The sequence below is a fragment of the Emydura macquarii genome, unplaced genomic scaffold, assembly GCF_026122565.2.
Source record: "Emydura macquarii macquarii isolate MOO-44397 ecotype Brisbane River unplaced genomic scaffold, CSIRO-AGI_Emac_v2 contig_3108, whole genome shotgun sequence".
In the NCBI taxonomy this organism is placed as follows: Eukaryota; Metazoa; Chordata; order Testudines; family Chelidae; genus Emydura; species Emydura macquarii.
In genome coordinates, this window is record NW_027133245.1 from 3229849 (window position 1) to 3247210 (window position 17362).

The 17362-nt window shown below is 37.6% G+C and overlaps 1 protein-coding gene across 9 annotated transcripts in view; it reads left to right on the forward strand.

The window, feature by feature from the left end:
• Positions 1 to 17362, forward strand: part of TUSC3 (tumor suppressor candidate 3) — a 276373-nt gene that overhangs the window by 119008 nt on the left and 140003 nt on the right. For all 9 annotated transcript variants that reach the window (XR_010916676.1, XR_010916675.1, XM_067530559.1 and 6 more), the window contains 3 exons: positions 8405 to 8522; positions 11037 to 11177; positions 12724 to 12864. Coding sequence is in view for 7 of the 9 variants with exons in the window: in XM_067530559.1 (XP_067386660.1) it covers positions 8405 to 8522; positions 11037 to 11177; positions 12724 to 12864 (400 nt within the window). In the remaining 2 variants the exon portion in view is untranslated. The remainder of the gene's footprint in view (positions 1 to 8404; positions 8523 to 11036; positions 11178 to 12723; positions 12865 to 17362) is intronic.

The window sequence follows — 17362 nt, forward strand, 5'->3', positions numbered from 1 at the left end:
CTGGTTTACATTTTTCCTGGGCTAATCTTCCATAACAGCTACAGATGTTTCTCTCCATACAAGCTGTGGCAACATTTCTGATCAAACTATCCTGCTTCAGGGAAATTAAACAGATCAAGTCATGTTTGATTTTTAACTATAAACCCTAACCTTGGTATGTCTACTCTGTAACAGCATGTGGGGGATAGAGAATGAGGGGAAATTCTGTGAGTAGTAACTTATATAATTGCTACAGCAGGGCACACAAACTCATCAAAGCATATCCTCAGGCGGATCAGTCCCCTTAGATACAACTTGAAGAACACATATCCAATCCAGTGTACCCAGACTGCACATTCAGTGCCTGGATGCTGATTGCCTCATGCTTCCAGTTCATTTGGCTCACCCAAATCACTCCAGAAAAGCAGTAAGAAAAAAGTTGTTTTTAGGCATTAATTCTTCATACTGTAGTCTGCCCTCTTTTGCAGATGCTTAGGGTTTTGATTAGTAGTGTGACCGGACAGTGTTAATTATCTTTGGTAACTCATAACTTAGCTCATCTACAGATTGGGGAAATGCATTAGCTGTGAAAAGAAGGAAATAGCAGAGAGAGAAGAGGATGCCATTGCCAGAGTGATACCACACTTCTTTAGGCTGATGAAGTACATTTTATAGTGCTCCTCTGCCTGTGTTGTGTATGCGGCACTTTGATAGGCAAAAAAGCACAAAATTGCCTTCAATGTTGCACGCAGCAAAAGTTCTTCCACAGTGTGCCCCATCACTCTTTCCTGGTACAGCAGTTGAGATATCAAACAGCCTTTGTGCAAGCAGTTGTTTTCTCTTTTTTGCAACATTATCCCTATTCTATCATAGCCCCCTTCAGGTTTCAGAGTGGACTCATCCAATGGAGGGGCTGCAGCCATTCTTAGTCTTTTTGCCCCAACAGACTGACTGATCAGCAGTACTTCTAGTTTCCCTTGCTCAAACTTACAGTATGCTGACTCTTCCTCCATGACCTTCACCTTTCCATCTTCCTACTAATCAAGTGTCTAATTTATTGTAGCCATCTCCATATCATCTAAGTGTTTAGTAGGTAGATTAAGTGAGGCCCCGACGCGATCATCATGAGTCTTCTGGTTTTCTCAGCTCAGAGAAAGGAGAGGTTCTGTTTTGCATATAGTCATGTGAGAGATGGGGTATGGTTTGTCGTTTTTGTTTATTTGTTTTGTTTTCTCTGTCTTTCTTCCTCTTCTTAATTTTATGATTGTAGTGGGAAAGCTTGATCAAAGAACAGGGGCTTGCAGTGTTATCCTTAAAGATAAATTAGTCTGGCCACCTCTAGAAGCTTGTTACACAAACAAATCCTTTCAAACAAAATTTTCATGTTGGTTCTCACATTTTGGCCTGGACTTTGTCAACTGCATTGTTCCATAAGAGTCTGGCTGTCTTGGTGCATTTTGGATGGACATGTCAACCCTGCTGTTAGAGAGGCACTGTGGTGTAGTAGCTAGGCTAAGCCTTGGAGTCCTGATACTGGGTTCTCTTCCTGGCTTTGCACACTGACCTGCTGAGTGATTTGGGAAAATCACTTCTTTCCTCTGTGTCTGTTTAAACTGTAAACTCTTTGGGGCAGAAGGCTTCTTTCTACATGTGCCTAGCACAATGGGCCCCAATCTCTAGTCCCTATTGTCATACATGTTTTTAAATGGTGTGGCTGGACCCTGATCTATTTAAATTATTGAAGAGCAAGATTAAAGCTTTGAACTGGCATCATACATGATTGAGAGAAAATGGAACGATTGGAGCAGAGGGATAATGTGATTGTGGAAGCCAATCTTATTGAAGAAGCAGGCTACAGCACAGTACAGCAGCTGGAAACCTTGCCCTGCTTCACACCCAGATACAGCGTGTAACAGCAATCCAGTTTGGAGGTGACAAATGCATGGAATACTGTGGCCAGATGCTTGTCTGCAAGGAGAGATGTTAGCAAATGTCACGTGATGAATCTTGGTGTCACCACTTTCCCCCAGATTTTGTCTAGGAATGGGAGGTCAGAGATGGAATGGTATTAAGAGAGATTTCTGCATCCAGTACTGGCTTTTTCAGGATTGGGCAGGCTATTGAATTTTTAAAAAGAGATTGGCCGTTTTACTTCTCTGAAGGAGTTTTTGATTACTTCCATAAGCAGATGACAGAAACGTACTTCTGCTGGCTATGGGAGCCACAGGCCTATATGGCTAGAGTTGACTCAAATAATTTTAAAGTCCTTTAGTCTTTCATCATGAGTGACAAGGCTGAACTCTGTCAGGTGTAGTGAAATGGTTAAAGCTGTCCAGTCCAGTCTAGATTTTGCTTTTCTGCCTTGGAAGATTCCCCCTATATGTAGCTAATGTTTTCTGCAAAGTGAACTGAGAACTCTTAGCAGCCAAGATTGGCATGGGGGCTAGATGCCCAGATTATGCATCGTGGGTTGAGTAGACAGTTCAGTATGTGGAATAACTGCTAACTGTGAATTTTCTGTGAGTCTGGAGAAGGAGTAGAAAGATTTTTGTTTAACATGGTGGACTAGGCTCAAAAGAAGTCTTTGTGATGTTGATGAATGGATTTGGAGTGGGTTATTTCTCAATAAATCAAAGGAGATCTATGATCCTACTGGCTGTGCAGCCTACTTTTAACCATTAGGAACAGTAGGTGCCGGTATGTTTGGGGTTTTAGGTAGCATTTCTCCCACACCAAACTAGTCTGCTCCTGTGGGTAAGCTCCCCAAATGACTCCCCAATATTATGGGGAGATGTTCTAGGGGAGGATTGCTATGTCTCTATTACTGTCCCATGGGGAAATTGTCTTTGGATCTCTTACTAGCATGGGAAAGTGAGGGAACACACCTGGATGCAGTTCAACTGCAGTAGTAGCTCACCTTCAGATCCACACCACAAAGATTTATTGTATTTATTTTTCTGAAGGGTGCAAGTGGCTGGGTTCTTACTATGGTAGCAGAATATTGCTAAACACTTGCTGCAAAAGAGGCAGATCAGCCCCTGTGTCTTCCTCCGCAGCAGGCTACAAGGAGACATGACTAAAACATCTTCACTGAAATTTTCCAAGAAATTCACCTGAGTAATCATGGAAAACTTCAGCCTGAACAGTTAAGTCTGACGAAGTTGTAAGCAACTAAAAATAGGGTCTTACAATGGGATGTGTCTGACAATCTTAATAAGCAGTGTTACCAGCCCTATCCCATAATGTGGAAACTTTTTTTTTATATATATATAAAACACTGTTCCTTGTATTGCTCTTCTATCTGCGGTAGAATCCTTGCTTAGTACTTTGGACTATCTCTCTAATATAACCATCTGAACATATAATGGTAATCTGTGTAATATTTCTTTGTAAAGCACAGATCAGCAATTCTTTTTGCCCAGATTGTCAGTAATGGAAGAAAAGACCCTTTGAATCTTAAAAACCTATATCTTTATAAACACATGATCTTAATGGTAGAAACATTGTCCTTCATCACATTTTCTCTCCTCTATTCTCAGACCCTAACGTGACTTGGCAAGTTCTTTGGAGACAAAGATGTGGTCATCTAGTATAATTCTGCAAAGCACCTGGCATGTTGTTAAGTGCTTTAAAACAATATAATCATGGCCTTTAGAAATCTGTAGAAATGGTATGAGAATTCTGTTATGGAGTTTGAAATTTTGCAGCACTTTGTAGTATTTTTATTACATGTGTGATAAATTTTCTACATGGAGTTGCAGAGACTTTAATGCATCTTAACCATATTTGCATAGGGTGTGGGTCTACACATATGTTTATTGATCTTCCCAGACCCACATCCAAAGAACTTAGTTATAAATTCTTGTTGTGCTGCAAGCAGAAAGTCAAAATACGAATTTAAATGTGCTTCCTTCTTTTTATTATTAGGAAAAATATTGTTCCAAGTAATAAACAGCAAAATAATTGTAGTGGTAAAGAATCGCAATGAACAAATCTTACAAAGAGATGGAAAAAAACTACTAGATCACCTGTTAGTCTATTCCCCTGCCAACAATTTACAGTTGTTGCCTACTGAACAGTTATTAGTGTTTTGTTTGGTCTACTTAATGTACCATGTGATAATGCTTTCATCACTTCCCTTGGCAGATCATTTCACAGCCTAATAGATTTTAGTGATTTTTTTTTCCCTAATATTCAGCTTAAATTTTCTGTTTCTTAATTTTATTCCATTAGGCTGCCCTACACTAGAAAATAAGGTTGTTTTATCTATGCCAGTCAAGGGTGTGAAAAATCCACACCCCTCAGCAGCATAGTTATGGTGACCTAAACAACTATGTAGACAGAGCTAGATTGACAGTTGTTTTTGCTGTATACAGACTAACATGGCTATCCCTCTGGAGCTAGATTGACAGAAGAATTCTTTTGTCGACCTAACTATCGCCTCTTGGGGAGATGTATAACCCGACGCACTACAGCTGTACTGCTGTAGCATTTTAAGTGAAGACAAGCTCTTACTCTAGCATTATACTAAACTCATTTTCTCTAGTTCTGGAGTATTTCATTTTCACCTTCATAAAAGCAAATAGCACACAAGCTATACAAATGTGATTAGTTGTGTACACACATGCACAAAACCCTCCTCTTTGCTGAACTGATTTAGTTTAACAATCCCCATTGTGACAGATATGACAATTTCCTGCAGTGTCCTGGAATACAACTTATTGTGTTAAGTTTAAGCATCTTTTGGAGTTCATTGTCTGAAATGCAGAATTGTGTATTATTGGAGGATGGGATTGTATGTAACCTTTGTAAGGGGGAGATGTGATGTACAGTGTAGCTCATCAAAACACTATTGAACAATCTGCCAGACAAGAATTGGCTTTTGGGACAATAGAATGGAATGGATTTCCTAGAAAATATGTAGAAATAGATTAATGCAAATTCTCCACTTCCAGTTCTGAAAGAACAGCCTTTTGAAGCTATGCCTTCAAAAGTGGATCATTGTCTGCTGATTACCTGTTATGTGAGGCCAAGATCAAAGGCCCAAGCTGTATAAAGGAAAGACTGAATTATTTATTCATGGTTGTGCTAGTTCTGAGTTAAGGCTGTTATGAACTTGTAACCACAGGGGGGAAAAATCCTTTGTGTGGTTTGAAAGACTGACTCCTACTAAGGCCTTGTTGAAGTTGTGAGGGGGTGACCTCCGGTAAGCTTTTAGCTTGTGAGTGGTTTCTTATATTGTTGTTTTCTCTGTAATGTTTTCACTTTAGGAATAAATGTGCTTGCTTATAATGAGCTTTATGCTATGTTGTAACTGCTGACAAGTACAGCTGTTCATGGGCTCTGGAGAGAAAACCAAACACAGACACTGGCTTCTTTAGGCATTCTGGTTTGCTGGAAATGTCACACCCCTAATTTAATATATGATAAGTATGTGTAGTGCAGCAGAAGAAACAGCTTGTACAGCCTGGTACCCACAATGATTATTGTCACAATTCTGAATATCCTAGGTAATGAATGTTTAGATGGCAGTATGTTATCTGACATGGTGTCTGCATCATACACTGATAGATAATACTGCTGTCATTGCTGGTACTGCAATGCTACCCACTCTGCCTAAACTCTTCAAAGGTGGCATTAATGGTAACATTATTTCTCCCCTTAGATACTCTAGTCTCCTTTCTGCTAATGAAATCATAGTGGTAGCATTAGTGTCTATTATTAATCTGACCATGTAATCCTTTTATACCAAGACCAAATACACTTTATCCCATACCTCTTCATAGCAACTCTCACAGCTGATTGGAAGATGATGGCACTGTATCTGCAGTCTTTTCAGTAGTAAAGAACACCAACTTTAAAAAACTGATGTTGGTTTTCTTTTGCCTCTGAGTTACAGTCCCTGGAGAACTGCACTTCTGGAACAGTGCCCTGGTATTCATCAAGAGTCCAGATAGGAGTTCCCAAGCACTTCAGAAAGCTATTAGATGTAATTGATTGTACCACTGATATTTTAGTAGGCAGAGAGACATGATGAATTATGGAGATATTATTTATTGTAATAAGAATGATATGATACCATCTGGTTGTGTACATAGCTAGACCATGTAAAAAGTTGCGTGAACCTATCGTTAGTCTCATCCTTCCTTCTCCAGACTGTTCAGTTATTTGTCTTGTCTTTAATTAGACTCCTATCCTGTAAGGATTTGCGTGCATGCATAACTTCATGTACTGTTAGTAGTTCCTTTGATTTCAAAAGAGAAACAGGTATAATTTTTCAGCCACCTGCTCACTACTTGAATTATACGATAGGTTCAAAATTAAAGTGCAGATATTTTACCCAGAAGCTTCTTCATCTGTTGAATCACTTTTGCCCTTTATAGAATGCCTTTTCAGTGTTTGCTGTAGAGAAGTCTTACAGAATACTTTGCTAAGTTACCGTCAGTAAGTTCTGAAAATTGTATTCGAAAGCCAGTCTTTGTTGCAGAAAGTGTAAGTAGACAAATGAAAATAAAACTAAAAAACCTTAGAAGGTAAGCTCCTTTCTGAAAAGACAGATATTCATTAAATTAATTGGCAATTGGTTTAATTTAAACATGCAAAGTACATGGGGAAAACATTAAGAATTTTTTATTGACTAGTCTGGGACAAAACTATAATTTGTAATTCTTTAATGATTTTACATAAATACCTGTAACAGAAATGAAAGGGCAGAATAAAGAGAATGATAGCATCAAGATGAAATGATGTTATCATCTTGTTCTTATAATAAAAATGGTAAGGTTTTAATATAACAGGTTTTACAGAACAGTGCCCTACAGTTATTACTTAAGCTTTGGCAGCTTTCATTTAATGCTGCTTGACTGCCCTCTTCAGGATGCCAATGAACATGTTAGCCTATTTCAGTATGAAATACCAAACGCTAGAAATTACCACATGTGCATAAGCTCAACATTTTCTGTATTTTCAAATCTAGTCTACCAAATGAGATTTTTTTAAAGAAAATAATTTGTAGTTGACAAGCGTAAAAGTTAGGTTTTCATTGTACTTCATGTGAGATTGATTTAAAGTGATGATCGAGTTTCCCTTTTTATTTTTGATAGTGCTGCATTTACCCATACATGGTATTTCTCTTGGTACATGCAGCTCCAGAAGTACTGTGTGCTGAGGTGACATTGACTTTAGGATTGTGGGTGGTTTTAAATGAGAGAAACAAGCATGCTTTCAATGTCTTTTTATGAAAGACTGCTTATACCTTCCTCCCTTTTCTTCCTTCCCATTTATATCTGCCTATATGCATGTAGGCATATATCTCCCTGTATACATGAAACAAGTTTTGCAGGGGTAACAGCTGTATACCATACCCTAATGTACATGCAACACGCTTTACAGGAAACCTTTAGATAGAAGTTTTAAAAAATAATGTGTTCATACTATTTTTTTATCCCTGCATCTGAAAAGGCAGGCAACCAAAGGGTGGGGCTCTTTAATATAAATAATTAAGAGAAAATACTATGGAAATAACCACCAAAGTTGCTCTGTGGGGTGGAAATCACCACAAAGATCCCCTCAATAAGTTTGAGATGCCCCCTCCTAAAGTGTACAGTTGTTGTGTACCCAGGTCTGTGGTTCCAGGGCTATCCATGCAGACAACTTCTTCACAGGTAATGCCTCCTCTCCCCCAAATCTTCCTTTTAAGATGATTTTGTGAGCACCAAGAGAGAGAAGTGTGTCAGGCTGCATTATTTTTTCTCTCTGGCCCTTTCTTGAGGCTTGGGGGTAGGGAGCCTGCTGGGGGAAAATATGACTTTCTAATGGTGATAGAAATGATTATCCAGCACTACAGATTGCAAAAACTATACTTTATCTTGCATTGATTTTTAAATATTTTTGTAGGAAAGATTGTCGAATAGGGATGTTAGTGGCAATTCCATCCCCTTCAGATCTTCCACTACCACTCCTTTTGTTTCACAATGATTTGTGGTGGAGGATTGGCAGAGCTCTTTGCATGTATCATCTGTTCTGGAAGGAATGTTGCATTGGTATATAGCTCTATGTTCAACTAGTCTGAATTGATGCTTATTTGGAGCAGTTCTGAGCATATAAATTCTGATACTAGATCTGCATTGGCACAAGGGTGTCTATATGAATCCATTTGCAGGTTTGGGTCCATATTTTCCTACACAAGCAGTAGGAGCATTTAACGGACACTTTTTGTAAAGCTTTTTATATTAAAAATGTTACAATCCATTTAGTCATACCAACGAAAATCTTTTTGGTAGAGTGAGAATGTGTTTGCTACAGTTTTTGTTAATCCATCCGTTCAGTTTGCAATTATTACAACTGGTTATAGAATTTTTACTGGTAGTGAATTGTATACAGATATCTATATTTATATCTATATCCATGCCTTTTTCCCTAATAGGCAAGCTAATGAAGAATATCAAGTGCTGGCCAACTCATGGCGCTACTCATCTGCTTTTTCTAATAAACTATTCTTCACTATAGTGGATTATGATGAAGGGGCAGATGTTTTTCAACAGGTAACAAGTGTTTAGTGATGTGTTTTTAAATTGTTTAGTATAGATCACTTATTTTCAGCACTGGGATTTTTTTTGTTAGATAATATAATAAAGAATTGCAGTGGAAAAAAATAGTCTAGAATATTGAGATTACTTACAAGAATTTCTGTGATGCACCCTTGGAAGCTGTAACAGCAATCACCAAAGATACAAAATGGCCCATTTTGCTACATGTCAAATGTAGTCTATCATATTAGTTTTCGGTTTATATCAAGTTTAACTGAAGTTTGTCAAGTCATTGTTAATGTATTGGTGGTTGCTTTCATTGGACATCTTAATACAATTTGACTCCAAAAAGATTGTTTCTGAATGTCATGTGCAGTGAAAATGCATTTGTAGTTAAACTTTCCCATAGGTTATCTTGACATAAAAAAGTACTTAACAAATATCACCTTACATGAAGACTTTAATTAAATGTTTGATACCCTTTTTATCCTTGTAGAATAATCAGTATTGGAACTCTTTAGAAAAGATGAGAATTGTAAATAGGTATTGTATCTTTGCAGTGTGGAGAACCAATTATTAGCAAATAGGCTAGTCCCTCAAATTCACTTTTGTTTGGGAACTCAACTCAAGTTCAACTTGAATCATAATTCCAGAAAGCAAAATATTTTCTTCTCTTTGAAGCGTAGCCCCCGGCTTAGCATTAGAAAATTAATTAATAAAAGTAAGAAGCAGCAGAAGTTATTAACCGTTTTTACTCCCTTTTGGTAAATTGTGAGGTATTAAACTGTAAAGGGAAAAAGCAGATCTACAGTGTTAAATAATACAGAGTAAAACTTGGATGATTTTCCAACAGGCCTGTTGGACCACGTTGTACAGAAATAATATACTGTCTCCAAATTTTGCTTTTTATTTTTAGTTCAAACATACATTTTTCACAGACCCCTCCTGTCCTGAGCAAATTGTATTCAGCAGATGCATTTGGCCCAATTCATTGCTGGTTTAAAGAGATACAAGTCCATTTATTTCAGTGGACTTACACTTGCTTATGCCTACATTGACGTTTGTTCATTGTCTTTGAGAACTCCAGATACTTTGGATATCTGTAAAAATAAGAGGAACTAACAAGTGATCATATTGTCATGTAGGCTTTTGGAGAAATATTTTGTTTTATCAGAGTTTATATAGACAAAGACAGTGGACATCTGAATTAATTTTAGTAGCACAGGAGATTCAAGTCTTGACAGTAATACTGGTAGCTAAGCTATGGCTGCAGTTGCTGTGTACCGGTACAGCATTGATATAAAAGCATGTCAGTTGATTTGATTTTACCTTTCATTCTTATTATAGAGATATGGGAAACCAGTTGCAGGTCTGGTACAACCAGGCTGTAGGCTGTCTTTAAAAAAAATATCTATCTGACAGAAGATTTCTATATCTTAGAATCCCACTATATTCAACTGTTTTACAACATGCTTCGTAATACAGTTCACAGAAATATTTTTCTTTTAACAGAAGTTCACCAAGGGAGGTGGCATATTGTATTTAAAAGAAAACAATATTTTAGTATCTAGTTTATTTTATTAAATTATAAATTGAACTATATACTTGATGTTTAACTAAAGCATTTATGTAATTTCATAAGATTGATTTTATTGGAGAGCAGGAAGCAAGGCAGGTATATAAAATGGCTCTGCTCTTGTATCATTAGAGAGCTCAAATCATTTCATTCATATTACATCATGTTAATATTTTTCAAATGATAATTTTATATTTAATTTCAAATCACTTGGTAGATGTATTGCATTATTTTCTGAAATCCAAATATGTTGAGATGTTTCATAGAGTAAAATATATGTTCCTGTACTAGTTCCACACGTTCAAATTAGCAATGCAAATTACATTTGTTCATTTTGCTGGGGAATAATTTTTTCCTCTAGAATGTCCAGCAGGTGGGCCCATCATTATTTTGTGTTTGTTTTCAAATTGACAATATTGGGAACACTCACTGTATGAATTAATATTTAAGACCCCAGTGCTCTAAAGAATTACATGTATCCTTAACACACTGTGAGTAATCCCATTAACTTCTACGCTTCATTTAAATTTAAGTATGTGCTTAAGTTTTCACAAGATTGGGATGTAATTTAAGTTTTGTGACTTTGTCTAATATAAACTTGATTTTTTAAAGATGCTGAACAGCTAGTTATAAAGGAAAGCACAAATGAGCATATTAGGGAAAAAATACTCTCAACAAAGGAAAGCTTATAATTGAAATATGGTTTATGAAATGACAATTGTGCCTTAAAAGGCCTAAGTAAAGAAATTGGAAGGAATGTTAGCTCTGAGTGCTTCTAGAATAATAGAAAAATATATTTAAATTTTTGGAAATAGTCATTTAAAACTCTGGAAAGCCACTAATATTTTTCTGACTAGTGGTATTTTGCCTATGTCTGTGTAAAAAGAAGGTAAACAGTTGCACAAAGCAGGGTTTGAGTTATTTAATATTGTGGTGCCTTCTGTTTTTTGTAGCTCAATATGAACTCTGCTCCGACATTCATGCATTTTCCTCCGAAAGGTAAACCCAAGAGAGCTGACACCTTCGACCTGCAGAGAATAGGATTTGCAGCAGAACAGCTAGCTAAATGGATAGCTGACAGAACGGATGTTCATGTAAGTCATTTGACAATTGTTAAGACTGATCCAAACTTATCTTCATATTGTATGATGTACTAACACCAAAAGCTGTTTTCCCCTCCTGTCTGTTTATTAATCAAATAAAATCCACAAAAATAGGTCAAAATAATTAAAAATATGAGCTGCAATACTTGAGCACACAGTGGTAACCAGCAATTATAATGTTGCATTTCAGTCTTGCTTTGATAGTTACATTTTCATCCAGTCTTATGCTAGCAGAAAATGAGTGATGATATTGTGACAATTAGTTGATAAATGTGTGTGAATTTGCAATCTTACATACAAAACAAAGTCTAAAATTTCAAAAGTGTTTTATGCTGAAATTATGGCACAGACATAACAATCTGCAAATATATTGAGGAAACTTGCTTAAATCTTTTTATATAGTTGAATATCACATACAATTGTTTCTTAAAAGTGAAATGAAAATAATAATAAAGAAATGTACTGCTAATCTCCTAGGTCAGTAACATGCAAAGGGACCACTGTCAGAATTTAAAATATATTTAAAAACAAAATCTTTATTTTGTGTTAGCAATATGCCTTATCATCTATACTTATGTACCGGTCATGCAGGAAGACAGACAAAATGTAGTGGATCTGGTTTAATTAGGCTACAGCTTTATTACTTAAGTTTGTAAATACCCAGCAATAACTCATGCAGTGCAGATGATCATTTTTTTTCCTTAATCATTTCCACCTATTTGGGAAGGCTGCCATTAGTGCTTCCCCTGACCAGCCTGGATTCAGCACATTGCTGGAACCCCACTCCCTTCCCCTCATATGGGGGCTAAGGGCAGACTGGAAAAGAAAAGGGGCAAATTCTCCACACTCTGCCAGATGTTGAGTCCCAATTGTGTGACAATGTTAGCAATATTCCCTGTCATCAATACTTACTCTCTGTGCAAGAACATCCTTAACATAGAGAATACTGTGCATTCAATATCAGACATTGGGTTACTACTCTGTGTGTATATGTTGTGGCAAACTGCCAGCTTCACCCTAGTGGGTCTCGTGCTTCCACCCCTTGTAGTGGGCCAGGGAGTCACCGGTTACCCCATCTCCCCAGGGAAGCACCTTACTCTAGCTCTCTCCTGCCGGCTGGGGCTGGGGCTAAGGGTTTTCCCCTTCTCTGCTCCTCTGGCTGCAGAGAACCACTGTCTCCTAGTTCGGGGGAAGTTTCTCCTCCAGCTGCCACAAGCCTTCTGGCGGCACCAGTAGCTGCTTCTTCCTCTCTCCCTCCCCCCACCCCTCACCCCGCTTTAGGGAAGGCAGGGTTTAAGTACACTTGGAGTATCCCTTCATTGGGTCCAGGCGTCTCTAATTGCCCAGCAGCAATCTCTCCTCTGCCTGCAGGGAAAAGGGCTTTTAGCATTCTTGGGTTCACATACTGGCCCTGGCATGCTCTTCTGTGGCCATCTGGCCTGACTTAACCACAATGTGTATGAAATTACATCACTTCTATTTGTCACAGAGTGGAAGATAATTGTTGCTTTTCTTTTCTTCTTTTTTTCTCCTGCAGATTAGGGTATTCAGGCCTCCAAACTATTCAGGCACTATTGCACTGGCTCTGTTAGTGTCACTTGTTGGTGGCTTGCTGTACTTGCGAAGAAATAATTTGGAGTTCATCTACAACAAGACTGGCTGGGCAATGGCAGCTCTGGTATGCCAACATTTAGTACTGATATATTTTTTTAACATGTCGATGATATTTTACCAGCTTTACATGTTTCTGTGTAATGACAGGATGTAAATACCACTTGCAAAGTAATTTAGAAAGTACTGCATTAATAAGTTTGTCAGAATGAAACAATATTAAATATACTCATAATATGAATAGCTGGGCTAAATCTCATAGGTGGTAAACATTGCTAGTTGGGAGGTGTTTACAACTGAGAATTTACTAATTCCTTAGTTAATAATAATTAGCTCCAGTGTTGTTGTTGGTAAAATATACTACTTACCACCTGACCGTGATGGTGAAAGAGATTGTGAAATGTTAAGGGAGCTTTGAGAGATTACCAAATCAGAAAACACAATAATAATGGGTGATTACAACTATTCTCATATTGATTGGGTAAATGTCATCTTAGGGCAGGATAGAGAGATAACATTTCTAGACATCATAAATGACTCCTGCTTGGAGCAGCTAGTCCTGGAACCCTGAAGGGGATAGAGGCAATTCATGATTTAGTCCTAAGTGAAACACAGGATTTGGTAACTATAGCTGAACTGCTTGGTAATAGTGGCCATAATGTAATTAAATTTAGCATCTTTGGAGGGGGGAAACACACACCAAAAAATCCACGCCAGTGGCATTTAACTTCAAAAAGGGGAACCACACAAAAATGAGGACACTAGTTAGAAATTAAAAGAGCTGTCGCAAGTGTAAAATGCCTGCAGGCAGCATAGAGAAACACCATAATAGAGATCCAGACTAAATGTATACCCCCAAATCACAAAAGGAACTAGGGGGACCAAAAGAATGCCTCCATGGCTAAACAGCAGCGTAATAGGGGCTGTTAGAGGCAAAAAGGCATCTTTTAAAATTTGGAAGTCAAATCCTAATACAGAAAATTGGAAGCAGCACAAACTCTGTCAGGTTAAGTATAATAAGGCAGGCCAAGAAAGAATTTGAAAAGCAACTAGCTAAAGAAACAAAACTAACGCTGATTTTTTTTTTAAAAGTACATGAGAAGCAGGAAGCCTGTCAAATAGGCAGCGGGGCCATTCAGCGCCAAAGGTGATAAAGGAGCACCCAAGGAAGAAAAGCCATTACAGAGAAGCTAAATAAATTACTTATATGGGTCTTCACTGCAGAGGATGTGGGAGGGACACCCACATCAGACCTTTTCTTTTTCGGTGACAAATCTAAAGTACTGTATTCAGCCAAGAGACCCAAAGATGAAACTGAAGACCTACTAACTGTAGTATGTAACTAGTCACTGAAATCAGCCTGTGTATCACATGCCTGGAAAGTAGCTAATGTAATGCTGCTTTTTAAGAAGGGCTCAAGAGACAATCCTTTCAGTTGCAGGCCAGTGAGCCCAACTTCAGTACCAGGTAAATTGCTAGAAACTATAGTAAAGAACAGAATTATCAGACACCTAGGTAAACATGATTTGTTGGGAAAGAGTCAACATGGCTTTTTTTAAAGTGAAGTCATACCACACCGGTCTATTAGAATTTTTTGAGGGAGTCAATAGGCATGTGGATAAGGGTGATCCAGTTGAGAGAGAGTACATGGATTTTGAAAAAGCCTTTGTAAGGTCCCACATAAGGAAACTAAATAGGATAAGAGGGAAGATCCTCTCATGGATCACTAACTGGTTAAAAGATAGAAAACAAAGGGTAGGATAATTAGTGAGCTTTCATAATTGAGAGAGGGGAGCAGTAGAGTCCCCATAAGATCTATACTAGGACTTGTGCTGTTCAACATATTCACTAATGAGCTGAAAAAAGGGATGAACAATGAAGTGGTGAAGTTTGCAGATGTCACAAAATTATTCAAGCTAGTTAAGTCCAAAAGAGAAGGCTAGGAGTTGTAAAGGGATCTCACAAAACTGGGTGGCTGGGCAGCACGATGGTAGATGAAACTCAGCGTTGATAAGTATAAAGTAATGCACACTGAAAAAAATTACCCAACTTCCTTTTTCTTGGGGCGGGGGGCACTCAATGAAATTAAGAGTCAGAAGACTTAATACATACAAGAAGTAGTATTTTTTTCACACAACACACAGCTAACCTGTGGTACCCATTGCCATGGGATGTTGTGATGGCCAAAAGTATAACTGGGTACAAAAAATAACTAGATATATTAATGGAGGATAGGTCCATCAATGGCTACTAGCCAAGATGGTCGAAGACACAACCCCATGCTCAGGACAACCCTAAACCTCTGACTACCAGAAGCCAGGAGTGGAAGACAGAGGTGGATCACTCCATAATTGCCCTGTTCTGTGCTCTCCCCTTGGAGTTCTGGTGCAGACAGGATACTGGGCAAGATGAACCATAGTCTGACCCAGTATGTTCTTAACTTTGGTTAGTACAGATATAGAATCTTAGAAGATTAGGGGTGGTAGGGACCTCCAGAGGTCACCTAGTCCAACCTCTGATCAAAGCAGGTTTCAAGTGGCCATTATTCCCATTGTATTACATCAATTTTTTAAAAAATGTAAAAGAAGCGGTGGTGAGCTTCAGTAGTTAATGGGGAGATGGAATGAGAGTAACTTCATAATAAGGCTAAAGGGAAGAATAAGAAAGAAAGAGAATAACAAAGAAAGGTTTTTTATAAATATATATATGAGAAAGTTATACAAAGAAAGATAATCCATTAATAAATGAAGAAAGGGATAACATTATGTTTACAAATAGCTGAATTACTTCTCACTTTAAAAATTTGTCTTCAACATAAGAAAGAGAGTAGAAATTTAGATGCTTGGAAAAAAGTAGCTATCGAGAAAATATTTAAACATAAACTGTGAGCTGATTTAGATTTCCTGTATTCTAGGACATCAAGGAAATTAACAACAATTGTGCTTTACCTCTCACAGTTTATTATGGTTCATTGCTTTATAATCTGATAGTGCCCAAAAAGTCTACAGGAAGCTTGTCAGAAATTAGTTTATAATCTAAATTTTATTAATGATTCAGTGAGAAAGGATGAAAAACAGTAAGTAGGGCATATTGCCAACTACTCTTCCAAAAGTCTAACGTCTTTCCTTACCAAAACAAATTGCACAAATATTGACGGGGAAAAAATCAAGAGACAGATATCTATTGCTTAAATTTCAGAGTCACTAAGGATCAGTAGCTTCTACTGAATCAATCAGAAATGGAGCTGAAGTTGCCCACCGTCTCTGCAACATTAGGCCACTAGAGGACCCTTGACTAATAACTAATATTCGTTTATACACAACTGATCTAGCAAAATCTTAAAGCAAATTCTCAGTGCAAATTCCTCGATCCCAGAAGTACAAATATACAGAGGCGTCATCCTTTAATTATGGTTGCTGATAAGTAAGTTCAAGTTTCTTATCCAAGCAAGTCTATTTTACTGCAACAGTGGACAAAAATCATAAATATGTACATATATACATTTTTAAAAAGGAAAATGTGGTTATAGCCCCCCCCTCCTCCCCAACCACAGATAGTAGTGAGAAACAGGGTAACTGAATGAATCTAGTTTTTAAATGGACTGTTTCCATTTGTGATTCATCATAAAGAGAGAGAGAGAGGCAGAAATGGGAACAGAATCTAGGGGTAAAATTCTGGTCCCATTGACGTTAATGGCAAAACTCCAAGTGACTTCTGTGGAGGCAGAATTTCACCTGAGGCATCCTAAGCTCCAGTTTCCTATTCTGACACCTCTTTTACCAAAGAAAATAGGGCTTACTGTATTCTGTACTAATTTCATTTGTGTTATTTCCATATTGCTACCATTTCTTTATTAAAATAATTATTTTAGGTATGCTAATGAGACAGCCTAAATTTCTGAGGCACTTCAGCCTAATTGCTACTGCAGTCCTAATTAAAATCCAGAACAAGGAATACCTAAATTATTGGCCTACTATAACAGCACAACAAAAATAGGTCTTTAAGAAAGTAGATTCTAATTACACTGTGGCAGAAAGTTTTACAAAGCAGCAATATGCAATAAACATTTTTCAGTTTAGAACTTGAACTATAAGGATGTGCAATCTTTTCAATGGACTAAATGCCTCTGTGATGCTAACAGATGAGGCACCAGCTCATGCCAAGGCCGTCATGTCTCAACTGAATATGGACAACTACATAGCTGGAATCAGTCTGGTTAACCTGTTTGCTAGTATTGTTAAAACAGGTGTTAGAATTATAAGAATGTGTTTAATGTTTAGACCTCATGGAATGCTTATGAGTTACTGAGTCCATTAATCTCACTTATAACATCTGGATTCCACATTGTAAGGTAACATTTGAGCATTTGTATTGTAAGCTTCTGTGACTGTGCAAATCACCAGACAGGAGAAAGACATTAACTTAATGTAAAGTGTAGGTTTCCAACAGAAGGTGTTACATCCTGGCCAATGAGGAAGGCCCGTCAACAGCAGACAGACTATTGTAAAACATAAAGAGAATAAAAAACTTTGTTGTTTGGCTCTTCCCCCCCCGTGAAGAGAGAT